At 39.8% G+C, this 27,054-nt stretch overlaps 1 protein-coding gene across 4 annotated transcripts in view; it reads left to right on the forward strand.

Moving 5' to 3' along the window:
* Window positions 1-27,054, forward strand: part of LOC134577628 (protein CEPU-1-like) — an 844,338-nt gene that overhangs the window by 700,883 nt on the left and 116,401 nt on the right. For all 4 annotated transcript variants that reach the window (XM_063436475.1, XM_063436476.1, XM_063436477.1 and 1 more), the window contains exon 4: window positions 17,336-17,461. In XM_063436475.1, the coding sequence (XP_063292545.1) occupies window positions 17,336-17,461 (126 nt within the window). The remainder of the gene's footprint in view (window positions 1-17,335; window positions 17,462-27,054) is intronic.

Here is a 27,054-nt window from a genome sequence, read left to right on the forward strand (position 1 = left end):
ATTCAGCATGATAAGACGTTGTAAGGACAATTTGGGGTGTGATAAGAAATTGTTGCTGTGAAATCGTACGATTATTGTAGTTTTCTTTTTGCTGCAAAAAGAGGAAAGGTGTAAAAACTCCAAAATGAATTCCATCACCTTTCCAAAGACCTCAGAGTGAATCTAATCCGCTCCAGGGTTTATTGGTTTCTATGTAAATTTGAGCAGATGGTAGTGGATGAATTAAAGGGATACTTACCGTCTCCTATTGCCATGATCACTTTAGACAGAATCTCTGTCCTGAGAGTGGTTTATAATTGCAGCAATTTGCAAAAAATACACCATGTTTCTGTGATGTCAAGGAATATTACTTCCGGTTTTGCTGTCCAAGATCTGTCCAATGTGTGTGTCCAGAATAAGTACGCTGCATTCACAGCTGGGTAGAAATCTCTCTGCTCCCTTCTTGGATTCCGGAGAGATCCTGAGCCATAGCGACATGCCCTTACATGCATCATACATGTCTCAGACTCAGTTCGGGGGTAGAGCTGACCGGTGCCAGAGTAAAGACTTTAGTGTTAAACCATTAAACAGTTTAACCCCTGAAGGTAAGTTTGTGCTCTTAACACTATATCAACTGCATTCTGAAGAAATTGTTATGGTGACTGGAGAGTCCCTTTAAATCCTATAATCCCTGGCCGTCTAGAAATTGAATAAAGGAGTTGTTGATATGTTAAAGGATCACTATAGGGTCAGGAACACAAACATGTATTCCTGACCCTATAGTGTTAAAACCACCATCTAGCCCCCTGGTCCCCTCATACCTCCATAAAATAGCAACATCTTACTTGTATTCAAGTCTGGAGCTGCTAGATCTGGCTCTGGTCCCCTCATACCTCCATAAAATATCAACATCTTACTTGTATTCAAGTCTGGAGCTGCTAGCTCTGGCTCTGTTTCCTTTAGACCTGCCCACTGCCTTCTGACATCAGAAGTGGTAGCCTGATCCAATCACAATGCTTCCTCATAGGCTTGGCTGAGACTGACAAAGAGGCAAATCAGGGGCAGAGCCAGCACAAGTCAAACACAACCCTGGCCAATCAGCATCTCCTCATAGAGATGAATTAAATCAATGTATCTCTATGAGGAAAGCTCAGTGTCTGCATGCAGAGGGAGGAGATACTGAATGTTTGGATGCATTTTAGGCAGCCGTGACCCAGGAAGGATCTCTAACAGCCATCCGAGGAGTGGCCAGTGAAGTTATCACTAGGCTGTAATGTAAACACTGCATTTTCTCTGAAAAGACAGTGTTTACAGCAAAAAGCCTGAAGGTAATGATTCTACTCACCAGAACAAATTCAATACGCTGTAGTTGTTCTGGTGACTATAGTGTCCCTTTAACAAGTAGGCAATGCTTTAATTTGTGTTTTCACTCTTTCCAAGGTTAGTACATCACTGACCAATAAATGTCGCTACTATTGAGGGTTGGGTTAGGGTTACAGTGAATTTTAAGGATTTTAGCTTATTTACCTATAATGATTAAATCTTAAATGGTGCTTGTTGTATCCCTTAAATATGGGTATTACAAGGACTTGTTTATCAGAGGATAAGTCTGATACCACTTTGAAGTACAAAAGATATGTTTACCTTTTCACTGCACAATTGAAATTGTCTTTGTTGTTTTTGTTTCTTTGAATTTTCCTTGATCGTCAGCAGCCGGGGTTCATAAAAGGTTGAATATTACCTTGATATTCCCACTAAGCGGCCATGATACGCATGTACGTGATTCTATACGAGTTACTGTCTTTGTTTGTGTTCTCCTGACAGATGCTGTTAGCTGCTGTCACTTGCTTAGTTGTAATTACATGGTAGGTGTAACTAATTGCAGCATACCTGCATTAAAACAAAGACTAGTTATGCAGAACAATTATACACTTATGCAGGCAAACATAGACACCGGAAACCTTCAGCGGAAAGCAGACTTAAACCCTGCTGCGTCTTTGAAATATTATTAAAGGTAGTGCGTGATATAACTCTAGAACTTTGCATGTAGTCAAAACAAAGTCATTGAGAAATGTGTTACTCTCTTTGAAATCCGCAGAACTTTTCTCTAGGTCAGAACCCAAAATAGGTCCCCCATTCTATTCCTGTGAGTCCCCATCGATTGGAGCAGGTATATCATATTCATCAAGGCCCCAGGCAACTGCTCACAGAAAGTGATTTATTGTACCAGCACTGCTTTCCCCAAAGCAAAGGAGACCCCTTTACAAAGGAACAAGTCTAAAGAAAGCTTGCTTTTTTCCTAGAATGTATTTTAGTATTTACTAGATACTAAAGGTATTTTTAAAACTGAATTCTGTCCATAATTTGGGTACTTGTTGAAAAAGTTTTTTTTTGTTTTTTTTTTAAATGTTGCTCTTACCTTATGTTTGGTGTATAATAATTTAACAATTTACATTTTCAATATTAAGGGACTTAGTCACTAAACTCTAGATTTGGGCACGGCAAGAACATTTGGCTCGGTCTGAACTTTATTTTACGAAAATAGAAGATTTTTCAGACTCCCGAGTATTGGCCAAATGTTGCTTCAGGTGAAGCTTGAGAACAGAGATTTCAATTCAGAAACCAAATCAGAAGAACAAAAAAAGATGAATGAATGGGCTTATCATTGTGCTGCAAAATACATTTATACCGTACTCTATATCCTGTGCAGTACATTGATCAGAGCATTTTCAAAGAATTTGATTCACAGATAAATGAGAAGATGTAACTAATAGAGAAAAAAAACAGAAGCAGTAAAAATATTTTTTTTACAAAATATATATTTAACTATTATATGTGGTGTATATATAATATATATATATAGATTTATTTGTATTCTGCACCTCCTTTTTCGACCCCTCTATTGGTCACTTCTAATTTGATGTTTGAATAAAATCAATATTTAGTGACTGTTTTCTAGCCATCAATCATCGCTTTTATTTTTGGGGCATCTTGGGCAGAATTCAGAACACGACCCAAACTGTATGTGTTGGGCATTGAGCAGTTTGGATGGTCCATGTTTTGGGTTAATTTGGGCTCAAAGTAAGTAAGAAATATACTGTACAAAAAGATGGGTTGCATCTTTCTCAAAAGGGAACAAATGTTCTCAGTGAGCAGTTCAGAGGTTTTGCTAGGATGTATTTAAACGGGGGGGGGGGGGGGGGGGGGCGAAACGGTGAAAAAACATCAATCCAATTACCCCCCAAAACAAGGACAGAAGGTGCCTGTAGCAAGTGTGTTAAAAATGATAAGGTTAGAGTCTTTTCTACAAATGCTCGCAGTTTAGGGGATAAGATCCATGAACTTGTGGCAATAATGGCAACTGATAATGTAGATTTAGTTGCTGTTACTGAGACATGGTATAATGAGAATAATGACTGGGACATAGCAATACCAGGGTACTCTTTATATAGAAAAGACAGGGAAGGCAAGAAAGGGAGAGGGGTGGCCCTGTATGTGAAGGATAGCATAAAATCTAGCCCAATAAAAGTTAGTTAGGCGAATATAGAGACTGTTTGGGTTACGTTAGAATTTGGTAATCACATAGTAACTTGTGTAGGTGTTATTTATAGGCCCCTGGGACAAATAGAGTTAGATAATCTTATAGTTGAGGAAATAGCTAAAATGACAATGAAGGGGGAAGTTAACATCATGGGTGACTTTAATCTTCCTGATTTGAATTGGAAAATCAAAATAGCTGCTTGTGCCAGGAGCACACATATTCTAAACTCCCTACTGGGATGGTCTCTAAAACAAGTCGTTGAGGAGCCAACTCGTAAAGAGACCATACTAGATTTAGTGTTAACAAATGGAGATTTGGTATTAGATATTACTGTAGGTGAAAGTTTAGGATCCAGTGATCATCAGTCAGTGTGGTTTAATATAAGAACAGTGACTGAGTCACACCACACAAAACCAAAAGTTTTAGACTTTAGAAAAACAGACTTTTCTAAAATTAGAATATGTGTAAAGGAGTCATTATCAGACTGAAGCAATTTAAATGGAGTGCAAGATAAATTGGATTATTTAAAAGTTGCTGAAGACAACAGAAAATTGCATTAGGCTTGTCAGTAAAAGCAAAAAATTCAAGAAACCACTATAGGACTCTGCAGGTGTGGCCAAAATAGTAAAAAAACTAAAAGTTAGTATTTAGTAATTATAAAAAAAACCAGAGTGAGGATGACAGAATGATCTAGAAGATTAGGCAGAAAGAGGCTAAGCAAGTTATAAGAGCTTCCAAATCACACACAGAAAAAAAAACAAAAGAAGGAATGTGTGTAGAAGAGGATAAAGGTCTAGCTGACTGCCTCAATGAATATTATTGTTCAGTATTTACAGATGAAAATAAAGGAAAGCGGCCTCGGTTAGGAGAAAAGACAGATGAGTCACTTGTTACATGTGATTTTACAGAGGAAGAGGTTCTATTTCAACTGTCAAAAGTAAAGAGCAATAAGTTAATGGGACCTGATGCGATACACACAAAGCTATTAAAATAGTTTAGTGGTGTACTAGCAAAACCATTAACAGATTTATTTAACCAATCATTGTTAACAGGAGTAGTGCCAGAAGATTGGAAGTTAGCGAATGTTGTGCCCATTCACAAGAAAGGTAGTAGGGAGGAGTAAGCAACTATAGGCCAGTAAGCCTTACTTCAGTAGTGGGGAAAGTAATGGAAATCATGTTAAAGGATAGGATTGTTGAACATCTAAAAACACATGGATTTCAAGATCAGAGACAACATGGGTTTACTTCAGGGAGATCATGCCAAACTAATCTTATTGATTTTTTTGATCGGGTAAATAAAATTATAGATCAGGGTGGTGCAGTAGACATTGCTTACCTAGATTTCAGTAAGGCTTTTGACACTGTTGCACATAGAAGGCATATCAATAAGCTGCAATCTTTAAGTTTGGATTCCAATATTGTTGAATGGGTAAGGTAGTGGCTGAGTGACAGGCAACAGAGGGTTGTAGTCAGTGGAGTATATTTGAAGCTTGGGCTTGTCACTAGTGGGGTACCTCAGGGATCTGTACTTGGACCCATTCTCTTTAATATTTTTATTAGTGATATTGCAGAAGGTCTTGATGGTAAGGTATGTCTTTTTGCTGATGATATGTAACAGGGTTGATGTTCCAGGAGGGATAAGCCAAATGACAAATGATTTAGATAAACTAGAAAAATGGTCAGAGTTGTGGCAACTGCCATTTAATGAGGATAAGGGCAAGATCATGCATCTTGGACGTAAAAACCCAAGGGCAGAGTACAGAATATTTGATAGAGTCCTAACCTCAACATCTGAGGAAAGGGATTTAGGGGTGATTATTTCTGATGACTTAAAGGTAGGCAGACAATGTAATAGAGCAGCAGGAAATACTAGCAGAATGCTTGGTTGTATAGGGAGAGGTATTAGCAGTACAAAGAGGGAAGTGCTCATGCCATTGTAAAGAACACTGGTGAGACCTCACTTGGAGTACTGTACACAGTACTGGAGACCATATCTTCAGAAGGATATTGAGAAGGGCTGCTAAACTGGTTCATGGATTACTGGATAAAACTTACAAGGAAAGGTTAAAGGAACTTAACATGTACAGCTTGGAGGAAAGATGAGACGGGGGGATATGATAGAAACATTTAAATACATAAAGGGAATCAACACAGTAAAGGAGGAGACAATATCCTATATAAATAAACTATGTGAGTACTACCAACAATCAAACTATCTGACCCCTGATCAATCGGGCTTTCGCCAGAATCACTCCACTACAACTGCCCTCTTAAAAGTTTGCAATGACATCCAAACTGGCATGGAACAAGGAGACCTAACTGGAGCTATTTTCATTGATTTTGCAAAGGCCTTTGACACAGTAGACCACGACATTCTACTGCACAAACTCAAAAACTCAGGTATTGGTGACTGTTCACTAACCTGGTTTCAATCGTATGTATCGGATCGCTCGCAATATGTGTCCATTTCTGACAGTGACTCCCTCTCCTAGTCACGTGTGGTGTTCCCCAAGGTTCCATTCTCGGCCCCCTATTATTTACATTATTTATAAATGATCTGCCTAATGTCTGCAAATCCTCAAATGTACACATGTACGCAGATGACACAGTAATCTTTTTTTTAATTTGTAAGTTTTTTATTCTTTTATAAGCATACATTTTACATGAAGTCTTAAGTTACATATAACAAATTTTTCACTGGTACAAAGAAGTTATAATTCAGTACAATATGGTATAAGTGTTATAACATGCATTGTTGACAAGTGATTACATTTTGTGGTTACAGGGTACAAAAGGATAAATCCTAAAGAAAATAGACAAAATAATTCTAACGGTAAGATTTCCTATCCTAACATATTTAAATGTGCCACCTCATATGTTATTTATATATAATAGTTATAGTCATTGTAGACTATCAGCAAGGTGATGGCGTGTTTTTTGTGATGGGTGGTTAGCGTGGACATGAAGGCGGTATAGCTGATTTCTCTAAGAAGTGTGTTCATTGAGAGAGGGGAGAGGTGTTGTATAACTGGGTTTTGTTGCACTAGTTGCAACCATGAAACGTGTCCATGGTTCCCAGGTAGCGGTGAATGTTTTAAACTCTTTCAAAATGGCATACGTTATGAGTTCCAGTTGTTTGATATTTTCTACTCGCCTGATCCATTCTCTGATCGTGGGAGCCTGTGGTTGGTTCCAATACTTAGGGATCAATTGAGCTGCTGTCATGGTCAAAAGTTTAAACAGTGTGCGTTGTGGTTTATTTAGGATGAGGTTTGGGGGAAGTTCTTGGAAGATGAACTGTAATGGAGCTAGTGGGAAAGTAATATTCATTATGGACTGGATAAGAGTGTGTATTCTGCTCCAAAATTTATGTATGACTGGGCATTGCCACCAGACGTGGGCATGATGTGCTGTGGTGTTGTCACATCTCCAGCATTGAGCTTTCTCGTTACCGTGTATTTGTTGGATTTTCTCTGGTGTGTAATGCCATCTAGAGATACGTTTGAAATTACTTTCTTGCGTTAGTAGAGAGGTGGAAGTTCTATGCGTGGAGTTGAAAATAGCTTGCCATTGTTTGGGGGTAATCTCTATTTGTAACTCTTGTGACCATTTTTGCGTACATTTTGGTAGTTCTAGCTGTTGTGAGTCCCTGATTGTTTGGTAAAGAGAGGATAATAGTTTTTTCGTAATTTTGTGTTTCTCACAGATGTTTTCAAACTCAGTCAAGGGACGGTTGCCCAATGGTAGAAGATCGTTGGACTTGATAAACTGTTTTAGTTGGGTGTAGTGGAGTAATTGGTTACCTGTCGGGGGATTGGAGGGGAAGAGTTGCTGTAGTGGTTTCAGTGTGTTATTAGTAACCATATCCCGTAGCCGTAGCGTGGAGCCACAGTGATAGTTAGCATAGGCCCCACCTGACTGGCCTCCCTGGAAATTAGGATTATTAGTGAGTGGGTATAATGGTGAGGGATAGGGGGATATTTCGGTAGTTCGTGTCAGTTTGTGCCATAATTGTAGTGTAGGTGTGATGGTAGGATGAGGGCCATAGAGTGTTCCGCATTGGGCCGGTGGATTCGCTAGCCATGGACGGTCTTTTAATGGAATGATTGAGAATTCATTCTCTATCTGGACCCAGTGGTGGGCTGGCACGGGCCTTGTCCATTCATAGATCCTGCTTAAGTGGACAGCTTTGTGGTATGAGGCAATATCTGGAAAGTTTAACCCCCCCTTGTCTTTGTTTTTTATAAGTGTTTCGAGGGCAATTCTAGGTTGTGAGTTTGACCATATGAAGCTAGTGAATGTTTTCCTGATTTTGAAGAAGAAATTGGTGTTTAATTGGATCGGAAGGGCTTGAAGAGTGTAGAGTAGGCGTGGGAGAATGTTCATTTTGATGATGTTGATTCTACTGAACCAACCGAAGCATGGTTTGTTCCAGTTGTGTAAGTCAGTGGCGATGTTATCTAGTAACTTGAGAAAGTTGAGGCTAAAGATAAGTTTACTTGTTTGTGGTATGTGTACTCCTAGGTATTTGATAGAAATGGGTTGCCAAGTGAATTGGAACCTGTTCTTGAGTTGTATGTTCAGATATTTGGTAGAGTGGATAGGCATCAGATCACATTTAGATATATTTGCTTGAAAGTTGGAGATTTTGCCGTACAGTTCCATTTCTGAGATGATTTTTGGTATGGAGGTTAGTGGGTTTGTTATTGTGAAGAGGAGGTCATCAGCAAAAGCCATGACCTTGTATTCATGGTCCTTTACTTGGATGCCTCTAATGCTTGGGTTGTCTCTTATTCCTTGGAGAAATGGCTCTAGAACTAGTATGAATAGTAGGGGTGAGAGTGGGCATCCTTGCCTCGTCCCGTTGGTAATTGGGACCTGCTGTGATAGTTGGCCGTTAATACGTATGCGTGCCGTTGGTCTGGAATAGATTGCAGCCAACCATTCCATCCATCGTGGGCCAAAGCCCAGGGTTTGCATCGTATGTGTGATGAGGGACCAGTTGACCCTATCAAATGCCTTTTCGGCGTCTATGGCAAGGAGTGCGCTGTGGATTTTGTGTGATTGGGCCCAGTGAATCAGGTTCAGGACTTTCGTTGTATTATTTTTTGCTTCCCTACCGGGCACGAAGCCCGCTTGATCGGTGTGAATTATGTTTGGGAGAAAAATTTTAAGTCTGTTCGCCATAATCTTCGTTAAGATCTTCAGATCTATATTTATCAAAGATATTGGTCTGTAGTTTCCACACTCAGTTGGGTCTTTGCCTGGTTTTGGGATGAGTGTGATGGTTGCCTCCAATGCAGAGTTGGGGATTTGGTTTGATAATTTTTGTGTATTATATGCCTCTATGAATGGTCGTGCAAGGATTGGTGAGAAAGTTTTATAATATTTCCCCGTATAGCCGTCTGGCCCTGGGCTTTTACCTGAAGGTAGTGATCGAACTACATTTTGAAACTCCTCTATTGAGATGGGTTCATCCAAGAACGCTAGTTCATTGGGTGGGATTGTTCTTTGAATTCTCGGTTGTAAATATGTGCTTATCTGCTCGCTAGTTGGTTGCACTTTTGCGATGTTGTAGAGGCTAGTGTAGAATTTATGGAATTCTCTGCTAATTTCAGGCATGTTTTTTGTTAATTTCCCTGCGGTTGTTTTAATTTCTGAGATGAATGTGGTTTGTTTATCTGGCTTTAGTGCTTGCGCTAACAATCTCCCCGCCTTACCCCCCTTGGTATAGTAGAGGTGTTTAGTCAAAGTAACCTTGCGTCTAGCATGGAGTTGGAGAGTTGTCGTGAGTTCAGCTCTTTTTGATAGAATTAGTTTGTACGTGTCAAGGGATGGATCCTGATCGTGGTGTGTAGATTCTAGTGTTTTTAGTTCCCTCATTAGTTGGGCCACTCTTCGTTCTCTGCTTCTTTTGACTGAGGAGGCAATTCTGATGAATTCCCCTCTTATGACTGCTTTATGAGCTTCCCATAAGAGAGGTAGTGTGGTATCTGGATTTGTATTCTCTTCAAAGTATGTTTTTATTGCTTTGTCTATATGTGATATGGTGTCTGTGTCATTAAGGAGTAGGTCATTTAATTTCCACTGAGTGGAGGGGTGTGGTAGATGTGGTATTGTTAGTGTTAGTGTCATTGCTGCATGGTCAGACCAGGTGATCGGACCGTAGGCGGCAGCAGTCACTAGGGACAGGTACCTGTGTTGAAGAAACAATGAGTCGATTCGGGAATATGTGCCCGCTGGTGGGGAGTAAAAAGAGAAATCTCTACGGGAAGGGTGAAGTAGCCTCCAGCAGTCAAACAATTGTGCTTCGTATAGGGTAGAGGTTATCTTTTTTCTAATTTGCGTCAGGTGAGGTTGTGATTTAGCTGTGGAGTCTAGTTTTCCATCTAAGGAAATGTTCATGTCTCCCCCTAGAATTAGGATACCTTCCTGAAACCCTGATAGTTTCTGTAGAACTTTGTTCAGAAATTGGTTTTGTTTTTTGTTAGGTACATATAGGTTGGCCAGCGTTACCATAGTTGAGCCTAACGTCCCTTTCACAAACAAAAATCTACCTGAGTCGTCTGTGAGATGTTCTCGAATAGTGAATGGGGAATGCTTTCCTATCAATATCGCCACCCCTCTAGATTTGGATTCTGAGAAATGGCCATAGTATCCCTGTGGATAATCTTTATTGCGTAATTTTACATTTGTACCCTTGCGGAGGTGCGTCTCTTGGACAAAAACTATGTCCGCCCTTTGTCTGCGGAAGTCAGACAAGGCCAATGATCTTTTCTCAGGGGTGTTTAGGCCTTTGGCGTTTTGTGTTAATATTATGACACAGTAATCTATGCGAGCAAATCCGATCTACCGCAGCTTGAGACTTTGCTCCAAGACCAGCTTACAGAGGTAGAAAAGTGGATCTCAAAAAACAAACTCTTCCTAAACACTGACAAAACTGTCATATTGATCTTTGGAAAAGTACCTAAATTACACAAATTACACAATTCCCACCTTTCCATCAAAACAAATTCAAATAGCACACTGACTGCAGTCCACTCTTCCAAATACTGGGGTATGATGCTAGACCCCAATCTATCTTTTGGCCTCCACATAGAAAAACTTGCATCTAAACTTTATCCAAAACTAGGTGCCCTGTACAGAAACAAATCCTGCCTAAGCCCTACAGTAAAGGAAAAGATTGTACAGCAAATGCTGATGCCAATCATTGGTTATGGGGATGTAGTATATGCATCTGCATCGCAATCACACAGTAATAAACTCAACACATTGTATAACTCGTTCTGCCGATTTGTGCTACAATGTAATTACAGGACCCACCATTGTGACATGCTAAAAGAACTAAACTGTCTGTCGCTGGAATCCAGACGCACCCTTCATCTTTCCAGCCATGTGTTTAAGAGCTTTTCTGGGAAACTCCCACCCAACCTGAACAAAATGCTCTCCTCAGCTATTCCCACCTCCTATAACCTCCAATCCAGTACCAACACTTTATTTAGTCTACCTCAATACAAAAAGAAAGCAGCCCGATCCTCCTCCTCCTACAGAGCACCGCGATTGTGGAACGGCCTCCCGCAAAATTTAAAATCTTCCCCAAGCCTAAAGTGCTTTAAGAGATGCCTCTCTACATACCTCAAAACAGAATGCACCTGTTATGGTTGATTATATATTTCCTACCTGTTCTATGTTTAATTTTGTATATATTGTGTATTAATATTGTTTTTGCATTTTATTGTACCCTAATGTAACAATGCAATGATTTGTGGACCCAGGGCTTGCTTGAAAATGAGAGAAATCTCAATGTATCTTTCCTGGTAAAATATTTTATGAATAAATTATCTAAAAGAAGAAAAAATACCAAAACAAGAGGACATAGTGTTAAATTAGAGGGGCAAAGCTTTAAAAATAATACCAGGAAGTATTACTTTACTGAGAGGGTAGTGGATGCATGGAAAAGCCTTCCATCGCAAGTGGTAGAGGTTAACACAGTGAGGGAGTTTAAGCATGCGTCGGATAGACATAAGGCTATCCTAACTATAAGATAAGGCCAGGGACTAATGAAAGTATTTAGAAAATTGGGCAGACTAGATGGGCCGAATGGTTCTTATCTACCCTCACATTCTATGTTTCTATATTATTACATGTCTAAGTTTTAGACTTTTTTTTACTGCGAACACGCTATCACTCCGTAGAAAGTTTTTCTAGGACATACAGGGGAAGGTTTATGAGAAATATACGAAGCCGAGGCCAAACACAGGAAATCACAAGGGAATCACCAGGAGCATTAAACGAGGATCCAAACAGAAACCACGATCGGGCAAAGAATGGAGGCTAAAACATGCCTTAAATAGGCTCAAAAGAGTTCCCATTGGTACACGTCATCTCTGCGAGCCCGAACAGCATTTGGGTCACCTAGATGACGTGGCCCTTTTAAGGTAATGACGTCATGGCTTTATCTTTTATTTGTATTGGTCGCAGTACGTCCTGCGAACCAGCAGAGGGAGCTATTGACGAGACCGAAGGTAAGCATTATATTCAGGCCACGTGGCCCGAGGACTGAGGCAATGCGGCCACGCGATGCGTTCTGGCTGCATGGCCGGAGGAGAGGAGCGGCGCAGGCGCCCGGTAAAGGTAAATTTGTGATAGCTTCCTAATCCAGATTAACGGACGTGAAGGGGTTAATCTTCTAATAGAGTACATTGTAGCCTTGTTTCTACCATTTAATAGTAAGTGTTGCCAAGTAAAATATGTTGTTTGCTAGCTCATCTGCAGGAATTCTAGTCTCGATCGTAACGAGGTTCAAGAAATGTCACTCAAATTGTTAGGATCCATTCGGCCCTTATTTCGCTGATATATTTCTGTTCTCGTTACTCTATTATATAAATCTTTCAGTCAACTGGATTTGTGCCTGAATTACAAAGAAAGCTTTAAAAAATTTTTTTCGAGTATTATACAAAAATTAAACTATAGAATGATGTCTTCAGTGGGTGAAGGGACGCAGCTTGCGCTCATTTCTTTTACAAACACAAAATATACAAAAGTGTATGAAAGAAAACCAGTTCACTTCCAACACAATATTAATATTTATTTGTGTATTTCTTTATTTAATTTTTTCTCTTTTCTTTTAAGAGCTAGAGATCTGCTTTTTCCTCTCTCTGTTCTGGAACTGAAAGGTTTGATGTAGTCATGTCAGTGATGGGAAGATATAAGATTGACTAAGCATTATGGGAAATTTATTTTTGGAACCTCTGGCTGTGAACATTTTGTGATTATTCAGTAGGTGTTAGTATCTTTTTGGGATTATTCAGTAGGTGTTAGTATCTTGTTGTGATTATTCAGTCGGTGTTAGTATCTTGTTGGGATTTTTCAGTAGGTGTTAGTATCTTGTTGGGATTATTCAGTAGGTGTTAGTATCTTTTTGGGATTATTCAGTAGGTGTTAGTATCTTGTTGTGATTATTCAGTCGGTGTTAGTATCTTGTTGGGATTTTTCAGTAGGTGTTAGTATCTTGTTGGGATTTTTCAGTAGGTGTTAGTATCTTGTTGGGATTATTCAGTAGGTGTTAGTATCTTGTTGGGATTATTCAGTAGGTGTTAGTATCTTGTTGGGATTATTCAGTACGTGTTAGTATCTTGTTGGGATTATTCAGTATGTGTTAGTATCTTGTTGGGATTATTCAGTAGGTGTTAGTATCTTGTTGGGATTATTCAGTAGGTGTTAGTATCTTGTTGGGATTATTCAGTACGTGTTAGTATCTTGTTGGGATTATTCAGTAGGTGTTAGTATCTTGTTGGGATTATTCAGTACGTGTTAGTATCTTGTTGGGATTATTCAGTACGTGTTGGTATCTTGTTGGGATTATTCAGTACGCGTTAGTATCTTGTTGGGATTATTCAGTATGTGTTAGTATCTTGTTGGGATTATTCAGTAGGTGTTAGTATATTTTTGTGATTATTCAGTAGGTGTTAGTATCTTGTTGTGATTATTCAGTCGGTGTTAGTATCTTGTTGGGATTTTTCAGTAGGTGTTAGTATCTTGTTGGGATTATTCAGTAGGTGTTAGTATCTTGTTGGGATTATTCAGTAGGTGTTAGTATTTTGTTGGGATTATTCAGTATTTGTTAGTATCTTGTTGGGATTATTCAGTATTTGTTAGTATCTTGTTGGGATTATTCAGTACGTGTTAGTATCTTGTTGGGATTATTCAGTAGGTGTTAGTATCTTGTTGGGATTATTCAGTAGGTGTTAGTATCTTGTTGGGATTATTCAGTACGTGTTAGTATCTTGTTGGGATTATTCAGTACGCGTTAGTATCTTGTTGGGATTATTCAGTACGCGTTAGTATCTTGTTGGGATTATTCAGTATGTGTTAGTATCTTGTTGGGATTATTCAGTAGGTGTTAGTATATTTTTGGGATTATTCAGTAGGTGTTAGTATCTTGTTGTGATTATTCAGTCGGTGTTAGTATCTTGTTGGGATTTTTCAGTAGGTGTTAGTATCTTGTTGGGATTATTCAGTAGGTGTTAGTATCTTGTTGGGATTATTCAGTACGTGTTAGTATCTTGTTGGGATTATTCAGTAGGTGTTAGTATCTTGTTGGGATTATTCAGTAGGTGTTAGTATTTTGTTGGGATTATTCAGTATTTGTTAGTATCTTGTTGGGATTATTCAGTACGTGTTAGTATCTTGTTGGGATTATTCAGTACGTGTTATTTAAAACCGTCACTTGAATGCAAATGGAGTTATGGGAGTAGGTAACAGTGTGCATTTAGACTTGTGCACATTGAAAGATTTCTGTTTAGCCAAATTGATTTAATCAGAATTTTAAAAGTTTTGGGATCTGAAGAATTTCGGCCTGAAAAATCGCTTTGGACGAGATACATTTAGTTTTGATCTTGAACATTTCATAAAGCACCCCTAAATTTGAGTAAGTGCTAACATTTAAGTAAATAGGTGCCTATAATGTCCTTGCAACAGCATTAAAAAAAATAATAATAATAATAACAATAATTCAAATAAGCTTCTCAAATGACTGAATTTTTTTGGATACGCTTTTAAATTGTATTTTTTTCACTATATGACAATATAAAAAAATATCAAACAATATCAAAATATTAAACAATTTTTCAAAATGGTAAAACAAAGCCGGTGAGAGAGCTCAGTGGGCTGATGCATCCCTCCATCCTTCCGAGGTAGGTAAAATGAGTACCATGCGATTGGGTAATAGTAACACCCCCAGGACGTACATGGAAACCAGAACAATCTGAATGTACCTTTCCTGGTTAAATACTTTGTTGTTGTTATTTAAAAAGCATATCCAAAAATATTAAACCATTTGATGTCCCTTTAAAAATAAATTTATACAACAGTGATTTTATCACACAGGTACCATTCTAGCCCGTCCAGGTCTTGTGGATTTAGTAAACTATTGCATTCTAAGCAATTTAGGGCAAATTCTATTCTCATTGTACTTTTCCCTATCTGCATTCTTCCTTTTCAATATACAATATCTTATATAATTAATACCTGGAAGGCTAAGCACATTAGCTTTATAAAAATGGGTTTAAAGCGGCTGTTGGAATGTGGATCTTTTCATTCATGTCGTATTTGCTTAGTTAATTGTGCAGGTCTAAGAGGACAGTCTCTCCCGTGTCCTTTCCCATTCTACAGTTTGCTGCAAACCGATCTCCATAATTAAAGAAGAAAAAATGTTAGCAAATCGGTTACCTTACACCCCAGCAGAATGTTTAAAGAAACAGCACAAAGGGCAGCAAACTAATTTATTATTAATACTGTAACGATGTGGGGTGGGAGACGGAACAAGGGGCATACTGAACACCTAACTTTAAATATTCTATATAGGGGAAACTCTTTTAAAGACACATTATGTCCATTAACATTTTCTGAATGTGATAATCCAGGCACATTTTCAATAAGGTTACCATAAATTGGGAACTGTGACGTAATATGTTCTACATTTTTTATGTAGAATTGTCCCTATATTTCACAAATATGTGTTTATGTGTGTATGAGGTCTAAAAGTAAAATTAAAATGTAGAAGCGAAAAAGAAAGTATATACACTAAAAGTGAAAACCGTATAACTGGAAGTGATCCCAGGTGTACTTCACAACCACCTAAACAAATATACAGATATATAGGAAAAGTGGAAACCACCCAGAATACGTTAAAATATATATGGAATAGAATAACCTGTATTCAGGTAGAGTATCCAAAGGTATGCTCTGTGTAAAAAATCAAATACCGTAGCTAACATAGCGTAAAATAGTATAGCGTTAATGTGAATAAGTGAAGGTATGAATGCACTCACAAACGAATGGAAAAATCAGGCCTTTCACCCACTCAGGGGTACTGTGATGAGTATAAGTTGAGGTATCTTCCAACCAAGTATGTAAAATAAAGGAAATCAAATATGGTGAAAATTGTTATAAAATTGTATAGGACACATTTATTGGTCTCACTTAAAAATAGAAGATATAAAAACAGCGTGTCTCCCAGTTAATCTTGGGACTCCTGGATGATGTTGTCAGAATATCCGTAGTGGGAGCCCAGGAGCAACGATCAGGATATAGCAAAAATACTAAATAAACAAATATAAATATAAAAAGTACACAAGGAATATGTAGAACTGTATTTACTTTATCAATACGTCATCTTGTTTCCTGCCAGCCACCGTGATACGCTCTGTCCTTTTCCATTATTGAATATAGGAAGTGAAGGAGAGGGTACAGAGACTTAGGGGTTATGTTTAAAAAGTGTTTTGTTCAGAAAAGTGGTATACAATAGCAAAGTGCAGTAGTTGCCATAGAAACCAGTGAGACCAGCAGGCACATTCCATTGATGACTCTACATCTTTTCCGAACAGACACGTTTGATGCATTATCTGTTTATGGTTCTCCTTCTACAATACGTGTGCCCTGCTTGTGCCAAGACTGAATTGAATTTAATATAATATACATTTAACGGGAAACAGAACATGACATGAAAAGGTTAATAAATGTTCCATATTAGATTATGGGTATGTGTACTCAGGGCCAGGGCTACCATAAGGCACACAGGCAGCCACATTAGGGCACACCGACAAGGGGGGTGCAAAGATGTACGAGTGACCGCTGGGAGCACAGAGAACCCCTCTCCTGCCAACCACCCTCTGTAGCAATGCCCATGTTACTAATTTACCAAGTTATTTGTGTGATGGGGGAAAAAGTGTGCAACCGGGATGTCAGAGATGGGAGGAGCGGCCGTGTGTGTGTGTGTGTAAGAGCCAGTGGTCAGTGTGTGTGTAAGAGAGAGAGAGAGAGAGTGTGTGTGTGTGTGTGTGTGTGTGTGTGTGTGTATTAGCCACTGAGTAATTGAATGTGTGACACAAGTGGGTTAAGAGACCGCAAAACTGCAATAAAGGTTTGAAAAGAATAACAAATGTGGAAAACAATATGCAAACAGAGAAAAAGTTGGCAAGATGCACAAAAGAGACAAAAGGATGGGTAAGAGGGGCACCCGTGTTAGGTGAAAACGAGGGTGGCAAAATTGTGTCTTCATCTGAGTAGACAAAAATCCTTGTACTGGTCCTGTTTGTATCCGCTAGAAAATTAAAAGGCTGGCTACAGCTTTATTCTGATATTGCCATTTTATATGTCGGAATATCATCCATGAATAAATAAAAAATGCTATTGTAACACGGTTTAATAAAAGTAATTTTTAGTGAATGAATTGAACGGAATGTTTCTTGTTTTAAGCATCTATTGGGGAGATATTTTCCTATAATAATGGCGTGCTATTGTTTGCTTACAGTTCCCCCCCGAATCACAGAGATTTCTTCAAATATCGCTGTCAATGAGGGAAGTAATGTCAGCCTGGTCTGTATGGCCACTGGGAAGCCAGATCCGGTAATAAACTGGCGGTACCTGTCTCCCAAAGGTGAGTACTGGTTGGCTTTTCAAAGAAAGATTTATAAAATGGAATGACATGAAATTAAGACCTGAAATCAGTGGGTGGGCAGATGGTACAGAACCAGCAAATTCTGAAACGAGTTCATTCATGTACCTTTTATTAAATCTCCTTTCTTGCAGTCTAAATGCGTGACCTTGTGTCCTATGTATAGCCCTGTTTATGAATAGATTTTCAGATAATAGTTTGTACTGGCCCCGAATACATTTGTATAATGTTATTATATCCCCTCTGAGGCGTCGTTTTTCCAATCTAAAGAGATTTACATTTTTTAACCTTTCTTCGTAACTAAAATGTTCCATTCCTTTTATTAATTTTGTCGCTCGTCTCTGCACTTTTTCTAGTGCCATGATATCCTTATTTAGAACAGGTGCCCAAAATTGCACAGCATATTCAAGGTGTGGTTTAAGCAACGATTTATAAAGAGACAAAATTATATTTTCATCCCTAGAATTTATGCCCCTATTTATACATGACAAAACCTTACTGGCCTTACTGGAAGTAATTTACTTTTGCAGAGGAAAGAACCAAGCTGTAAGAGCGCAGCATCAATTTATAGTGGAGAAAGTTAGATGCAGAGTGAGATTTCCTCCAGCATTATTCAGCAGTTCTGGAGCATTTTTGGAGGTATCGAGTCAGCTTGGTGTGCCAAGGTTGTAGTTGGGGGGCGCTTGCTGCTTTTATGTGTAGGAGGTGCCATGATGTCTAGTTAAGAGGAGAGGGTGGAATTGTAGAAGGAGATTGCAGACCTAGGACAGGTGAGGTTTGAGATACGTAAAAGGAGAGTTTGGAGATTAGTGGAGAAATGCTCTAGGTCAAGACATTGAAGTTTTCTGTGATATTGATGTGCAGAGGGTGGTGTCAGTTGGGTCCTCAGTATGCTGATATCAAAAGTAAGCAGATGGTGGTCAGATAAAGGAAAAGGAATATTGGAGATATTAGAGGCCGTACAGAGGTTGGTGAAGGCAAGATCAAGAGTGTTTCCTGCCGTATGGGTTGCTGAATTAGACCATTGCATGAGGCCAAAGGAGGAGGTTACAGAGAGCAGACGAGAGGCACCAGTGCAGTCATGGTTGTTGATTGGGATATTAAAATCCCCAAGAACGAGGGAAGGAGTGCTAGATGAGAGGAAGTAAGGTAGCCAGGAAGAAATAAATAGCCTAGGATGACCGGGGGAAGGAGGCGGGTGGGTTTAAATAGGCGGACAATGTGAACTTCAAAGAAAGTAAAGGATAGGGCAGGGGAGATTGGTTGAAAGGTAAATTAAGGGGATAGAAGGATGCCTACACCACCTCCTTTACAGTCGTTGGGTCTGGGAGTATGGGAGAATTGTAGCCCACCAAAACATAAAGAGGCCGGAGTAGTGCTATCAGAGGGGGAAAGTCAGGTTACTGTGAGTGCAAGTAGTGTGAGTGAGTTTGAGATGAAAAAGTCGTGTATGGCTGTTGATTTTAAATTACTGCAGACGTAGCGGGCGTTCCAGAGTGCACACTGAATGTTGGTAAGTGAGGGTGAAGGGCAGGGTATTGTGATGAGGTTTGTGGGGGTTCTGGTTGTCTTAGTGTGTGTAGAGTAGGTGAAGGGCCCTAGGTTGGAGAGACATCACCAGCTGCTAGAAGGAGGAGGAGAGATAGTGACAGGAGGTGTGAATGGGTTGTGTATGCATGGGGTCTAGGATGAGATCGATTGTGGGTCGGAGTGAGAGAGTAGAAAAAATAGTGCAGGGATGAGAGAAGGGGGAGAGTAGCAGAGAGGGGGAAATGTAAAGGTTGTGGGGGGGGTGAGGAAAGTGGGTGTAAGGAGAGATTTTGATACTGAGGAAGGAGGAGGAGAAGACAGAGCAATGCTAAACTGGGAACAAGTCAATTTGGAGAGAAAAACAACCAATAATATGGACTATCAAAATCAGGAGTAGGAAGAGTAAATATTAAGTTTTAGGGCTTAAGAAAGTGCAGGAGTGTACTGATAAGAGGCAGTGTGTACACCTGCTGTTTCTGCTTATCTAAAATTTGGGTGTGAAACACTATCTATAAATGTAATAATGCGCCTGGGGAGGGGTGGGCAGGTATCAGACTTACTTGCAGCAGTAATGGGGAAATCAGGCTGTGGAAGAAAGGTATGTGAGGGTCAGATAGGCTTGAAATAAATCCGTGGGAGGGGGGATTTGCATCTAAGCACAGAGCTGAGGGGATGGTTATTCAAACAAACACATCTGAGTTGATATCAATAAAAGAATGGAGGGGTCAAAGGGCAGAAATCAGAGGGGAAATACATATATATATATATATATGTGTGAAAAAAACGATTACATACAGGGCTATTAAAACTACACTTTAGCATTACATACAAGACATAAAAGTAAGAAACTACACAATGCACAAAGAACGTGTAAAATAAAGTAAATGTACAGGGTGGTTAGGTTATAATAAATGATGCTGTGCAGGATAGAGTCGTAGTGTGGTATTCCAGAAGGCTACCTTTGCTTATTGCTGACGATCAGCTGTTTGAGCACTGACTTTCTTACAGCAGTATTGGGGTTTGATAGTTTGGAAATCAGGCTTTGCTTATTGAAGACGATCAGCTGATGGAGCACTGACTTTCTTACAGCAGTATTGGGGTTTGATAATTCTGAAATCAGGCTTTGCTTATTGCAGACGATCAGCTGATGGAGCACTGACTTTCTTACAGCAGTATTGGGGTTTGATAATTCTGAAATCAGGCTTTGCTTATTGCAGATGATCAGCTGTTTGAGCACTGACTTTCTTACAGCAGTATTGGGGTTTGATAATTCTGAAATCAGGCTTTGCTTATTGCAGACGATCAGCTGATGGAGCACTGACTTTCTTACAGCAGTATTGGGGTTTGATAATTCTGAAATCAGACTTTGCTTATTGCAGACGATCAGCTGATGGAGCACTGACTTTCTTACAGCAGTATTGGGGTTTGATAATTCTGAAATCAGACTTTGCTTATTGCAGACGATCAGCTGATGGAGCACTGACTTTCTTACAGCAGTATTGGGGTTTGATAATTCTGAAATCAGACTTTGCTTATTGCAGACGATCAGCTGATGGAGCACTGACTTTCTTACAACAGTATTGGGGTTTGATAATTCTGAAATCAGACTTTGCTTATTGCAGACGATCAGCTGATGGAGCACTGACTTTCTTACAACAGTATTGGGGTTCGATAATTCTGAAATCAGACTTTGCTTATTGCAGACGATCAGCTGATTGAGCACTGCCTTTCTTACAGCAGTATTGGGGTTTGATAATTCTGAAATCAGACTTTGCTTATTGCAGACGATCAGCTGACGGAGCACTGACTTTCTTACAGCAGTATTGGGGCTTGATAATTCTGAAATCAGGCTTTGCTTATTGCAGACGATCAGCTGATGGAGCACTGACTTTCTTACAGCAGTATTGGGGTTTGATAATTCTGAAATCAGACTTTGCTTATTGCAGACGATCAGCTGATGGAGCACTGACTTTCTTACAGCAGTATTGGGGTTTGATAATTCTGAAATCAGACTTTGCTTATTGCAGACGATCAGCTGATGGAGCACTGACTTTCTTACAGCAGTATTGGGGTTTGATAATTCTGAAATCAGACTTTGCTTATAGCTGATGGAGCACTGACTTTCTTACAGCAGTATTGGGGTTTGATAATTCTGAAATCAGGCTTTGCTTATTGCAGACGATCAGCTGATGGAGCACTGACTTTCTTACAGCAGTATTGGGGTTTGATAATTCTGAAATCAGACTTTGCTTATTGCAGACGATCAGCTGATGGAGCACTGACTTTCTTACAGCAGTATTGGGGTTTGATAATTCTGAAATCAGACTTTGCTTATTGCAGACGATCAGCTGATGGAGCTCAGACTTTCTTGCAGCAGTATTGGGGATTGAAAATTCTGAAATCAGGCTTTGCTTATTGCAGACGATCAGCTGATGGAGCACTGACTTTCTTACAGCAGTATTGGGGTTTGATAATTCTGAAATCAGACTTTGCTTATTGCAGACGATCAGCTGATGGAGCACTGACTTTCTTACAGCAGTATTGGGGTTTGATAATTCTGAAATCAGACTTTGCTTATTGCAGACGATCAGCTGATGGAGCTCAGACTTTCTTGCAGCAGTATTGGGGATTGAAAATTCTGAAATCAGACTTTGCTTATTGCAGACGATCAGCTGATGGAGCACTGACTTTCTTACAGCAGTATTGCGGTTTGATAATTCTGAAATCAGGCTTTGCTTATCGCATTCAATCAGCTGATGGAACACTGACTTTCTTACAGCAGTATTGGGATTTGATAATTCTAAAATCAGGCTTTGCTTATTGGAGACGATCAGCTGATGGAGCACTGACTTTCTTACAGCAGTATTGGGGTTTGATAATTCTGAAATCAGACTTTGCTTATTGCAGACGATCAGCTGATGGAGCACAGACTTTCTTACAGCAGTATTGGGGTTTGATAATTCTGAAATCAGGCTTTGCTTATTGCAGACGATCAGCTGATTGAGCACTGACTTTCTTACAGCAGTATTGGGGCTTGATAATTCTGAAATCAGGCTTTGCTTATTGCAGACGATCAGCTGATGGAGCACTGACTTTCTTACAGCAGTATTGGGGTTTGATAATTCTGATATCAGGCTTTGCTTATTGCAGACGATCAGCTGATGGAGCACTGACTTTCTTACAGCAGTATTGGGGTTTGATAATTCTGAAATCAGGCTTTGCTTATTGCAGACGATCAGCTGATTGAGCACTGACTTTCTTACAGCAGTATTGGGGTTTGATAATTCTGATATCAGGCTTTGCTTATTGCAGACGATCAGCTGATGGAACACTGACTTTCTTACAGCAGTATTGGGGTTTGATAATTCTGAAATCAGGCTTTGCTTATTGCAGACAATCAGCTGATGGAGCACTGACTTTCTTACAGCAGTATTGGGGTTTGATAATTCTGAAATCAGACTTTGCTTATTGCAGACGATCAGCTGATGGAGCACTGACTTTCTTACAGCAGTATTGGGGTTTGATAATTCTGAAATCAGACTTTGCTTATTGCAGACGATCAGCTGATGGAGCACTGACTTTCTTACAGCAGTATTGGGGTTTGATAATTCTGAAATCAGACTTTGCTTATAGCTGATGGAGCACTGACTTTCTTACAGCAGTATTGGGGTTTGATAATTCTGAAATCAGGCTTTGCTTATTGCAGACGATCAGCTGATGGAGCACTGACTTTCTTACAGCAGTATTGGGGTTTGATAATTCTGAAATCAGACTTTGCTTATTGCAGACGATCAGCTGATGGAGCACTGACTTTCTTACAGCAGTATTGGGGTTTGATAATTCTGAAATCAGACTTTGCTTATTGCAGACGATCAGCTGATGGAGCTCAGACTTTCTTGCAGCAGTATTGGGGATTGAAAATTCTGAAATCAGGCTTTGCTTATTGCAGACGATCAGCTGATGGAGCACTGACTTTCTTACAGCAGTATTGGGGTTTGATAATTCTGAAATCAGACTTTGCTTATTGCAGACGATCAGCTGATGGAGCTCAGACTTTCTTGCAGCAGTATTGGGGATTGAAAATTCTGAAATCAGACTTTGCTTATTGCAGACGATCAGCTGATGGAGCACTGACTTTCTTACAGCAGTATTGCGGTTTGATAATTCTGAAATCAGGCTTTGCTTATCGCATTCAATCAGCTGATGGAACACTGACTTTCTTACAGCAGTATTGGGATTTGATAATTCTAAAATCAGGCTTTGCTTATTGGAGACGATCAGCTGATGGAGCACTGACTTTCTTACAGCAGTATTGGGGTTTGATAATTCTGAAATCAGACTTTGCTTATTGCAGACGATCAGCTGATGGAGCACAGACTTTCTTACAGCAGTATTGGGGTTTGATAATTCTGAAATCAGGCTTTGCTTATTGCAGACGATCAGCTGATTGAGCACTGACTTTCTTACAGCAGTATTGGGGCTTGATAATTCTGAAATCAGGCTTTGCTTATTGCAGACGATCAGCTGATGGAGCACTGACTTTCTTACAGCAGTATTGGGGCTTGATAATTCTGATATCAGGCTTTGCTTATTGCAGACGATCAGCTGATGGAGCACTGACTTTCTTACAGCAGTATTGGGGTTTGATAATTCTGAAATCAGGCTTTGCTTATTGCAGACGATCAGCTGATGGAGCACTGACTTTCTTACAGCAGTATTGGGGTTTAATAATTCTGAAATCAGGCTTTGCTTATTGCAGACGATCAGCTGATTGAGCACTGACTTTCTTACAGCAGTATTGGGGTTTGATAATTCTGATATCAGGCTTTGCTTATTGCAGACGATCAGCTGATGGAACACTGACTTTCTTACAGCAGTATTGGGGTTTGATAATTCTGAAATCAGGCTTTGCTTATTGCAGACAATCAGCTGATGGAGCACTGACTTTCTTACAGCAGTATTGGGGTTTGATAATTATAAAATCAGGCTTTGCTTATTGCAGCCGATCAGCTCATGGAGCACTGACTTTCTTACAGCAGTATTGGGGATTGATAATTCTGAAATCAGACTTTGCGTATTGCAGACAACCAGCTGATAGAGCACTGACTTTCTTACAGCAGTATTGGGGTTTGATACTTCTGAAATCAGACTTTGCTTATTGCAGACGATCAGCTGATGGAGCACAGACTTTCTTACAGCAGTATTGGGGCCTGATAATTCTGAAATCAGACTTTGCTTATTGCAGACGATCAGCTGATGGAGTACAGACTTTCTTACAGCAGTATTGGGGTTTGATAATTCTGAAATCAGGCTTTGCTTATTGCAGACGATCAGCTGATGGAGCTCAGACTTTCTTACAGCAGTATTGGGGTTCGATAATTCTGAAATCAGGCTTTGCTTATTGCAGACGATCAGCTGATGGAGCACTGACTTTCTTACAGCAGTATTGGGGTTTGATAATTCTGAAATCAGACTTTGCGTATTGCAGACGATCAGCTGATGGAGCACTGACTTTCTTACAGCAGTATTGGGGTTTGATAATTCTGAAATCAGGCTTTGCTTATTGCAGACGATCAGCTGATGGAGCACTGACTTTCTTACAGCAGTATTGGGGTTTGATAATTCTGAAATCAGACTTTGCTTATTGCAGACGATCAGCTGATGGAGCACAGACTTTCTTACAGCAGTATTGGGGTTTGATAATTCTAAAATCAGGCTTTGCTTATTGCAGACGATCAGCTGATGGAGCACTCACTTTCTTACAGCAGTATTGGGGCTTGATAGCTTGAAATCAGGCTTTGCTTATTGCAGACGATCAGCTGATGGAGCACTGACTTTCTTACAGCAGTATTGGGGCTTGATAATTCTGAAATCAGGCTTTGCTTATTGCAGACGATCAGCTTATTGAGCACTGACTTTCTTACAGCAGTATTGGGGTTTGATAATTCTGAAATCAAGCTTTGCTTATTGCAGACGATCAGCTGATTGAGCACTGACTTTCTTACAGCAGTATTGGGGCTTGATAATTCTGAAATCAGGCTTTGCTTATTGCAGACGATCAGCTGATGGAGCACTGACATTCTTACAGCAGTATTGGGGCTTGATAATTCTGATATCAGGCTTTGCTTATTGCAGACGATCAGCTGATGGAGCACTGACTTTCTTACAGCAGTATTGGGGTTTGATAATTCTGAAATCAGGCTTTGCTTATTGCAGACGATCAGCTGATGGAGCACTGACTGTCTTACAGCAGTATTGGGGTTTGATAATTCTGAAATCAGGCTTTGCTTATTGCAGACGATCAGCTGATTGAGCACTGACTTTCTTACAGCAGTATTGGGGCTTGATAATTCTGAAATCAGGCTTTGCTTATTGCAGACGATCAGCTGATGGAGCTCAGACTTTCTTGCAGCAGTATTGGGGATTGAAAATTCTGAAATCAGGCTTTGCTTATTGCAGATGATCAGCTGATGGAGCACTGACTTTCTTACAGCAGTATTGGGGTTTGATAATTCTGAAATCAGACTTTGCTTATTGCAGACGATCAGCTGATGGAGCACTGACTTTCTTACAGCAGTATTGGGGCTTGATAATTCTGAAATCAGGCTTTGCTTATTGCAGACGATCAGCTTATTGAGCACTGACTTTCTTACAGCAGTATTGGGGTTTGATAATTCTGAAATCAAGCTTTGCTTATTGCAGACGATCAGCTGATTGAGCACTGACTTTCTTACAGCAGTATTGGGGCTTGATAATTCTGAAATCAGGCTTTGCTTATTGCAGACGATCAGCTGATGGAGCACTGACATTCTTACAGCAGTATTGGGGCTTGATAATTCTGATATCAGGCTTTGCTTATTGCAGACGATCAGCTGATGGAGCACTGACTTTCTTACAGCAGTATTGGGGTTTGATAATTCTGAAATCAGGCTTTGCTTATTGCAGACGATCAGCTGATGGAGCACTGACTGTCTTACAGCAGTATTGGGGTTTGATAATTCTGAAATCAGGCTTTGCTTATTGCAGACGATCAGCTGATTGAGCACTGACTTTCTTACAGCAGTATTGGGGCTTGATAATTCTGAAATCAGGCTTTGCTTATTGCAGACGATCAGCTGATGGAGCTCAGACTTTCTTGCAGCAGTATTGGGGATTGAAAATTCTGAAATCAGGCTTTGCTTATTGCAGATGATCAGTTGATGGAGCACTGACTTTCTTACAGCAGTATTGGGGTTTGATAATTCTGAAATCAGGCTTTGCTTATTGCAGACGATCAGCTGATGGAGCACTGACTGTCTTACAGCAGTATTGGGGTTTGATAATTCTGAAATCAGGCTTTGCTTATTGCAGACGATCAGCTGATTGAGCACTGACTTTCTTACAGCAGTATTGGGGCTTGATAATTCTGAAATCAGGCTTTGCTTATTGCAGACGATCAGCTGATGGAGCTCAGACTTTCTTGCAGCAGTATTGGGGATTGAAAATTCTGAAATCAGGCTTTGCTTATTGCAGATGATCAGCTGATGGAGCACTGACTTTCTTACAGCAGTATTGGGGTTTGATAATTCTGAAATCAGACTTTGCTTATTGCAGACGATCAGCTGATGGAGCACAGACTTTCTTACAGCAGTATTGGGGTTTGATAATTCTGAAATCAGGCTTTGCTTATTGCAGACGATCAGCTGATTGAGCACTGACTTTCTTACAGCAGTATTGGGGCTTGATAATTCTGAAATCAGGCTTTGCTTATTGCAGACGATCAGCTGATGGAGCACTGACTTTCTTACAGCAGTATTGGGGTTTGATAATTCTGATATCAGGCTTTGCTTATTGCAGACGATCAGCTGATGGAGCACTGACTTTCTTACAGCAGTATTGGGGTTTGATAATTCTGAAATCAGGCTTTGCTTATTGCAGACGATCAGCTGATGGAGCACTGACTTTCTTACAGCAGTATTGGGGTTTAATAATTCTGAAATCAGGCTTTGCTTATTGCAGACGATCAGCTGATTGAGCACTGACTTTCTTACAGCAGTATTGGGGTT

This window comes from Pelobates fuscus, chromosome 11 (genome assembly GCF_036172605.1).
Source record: "Pelobates fuscus isolate aPelFus1 chromosome 11, aPelFus1.pri, whole genome shotgun sequence".
NCBI lineage: Eukaryota > Metazoa > Chordata > Amphibia > Anura > Pelobatidae > Pelobates > Pelobates fuscus.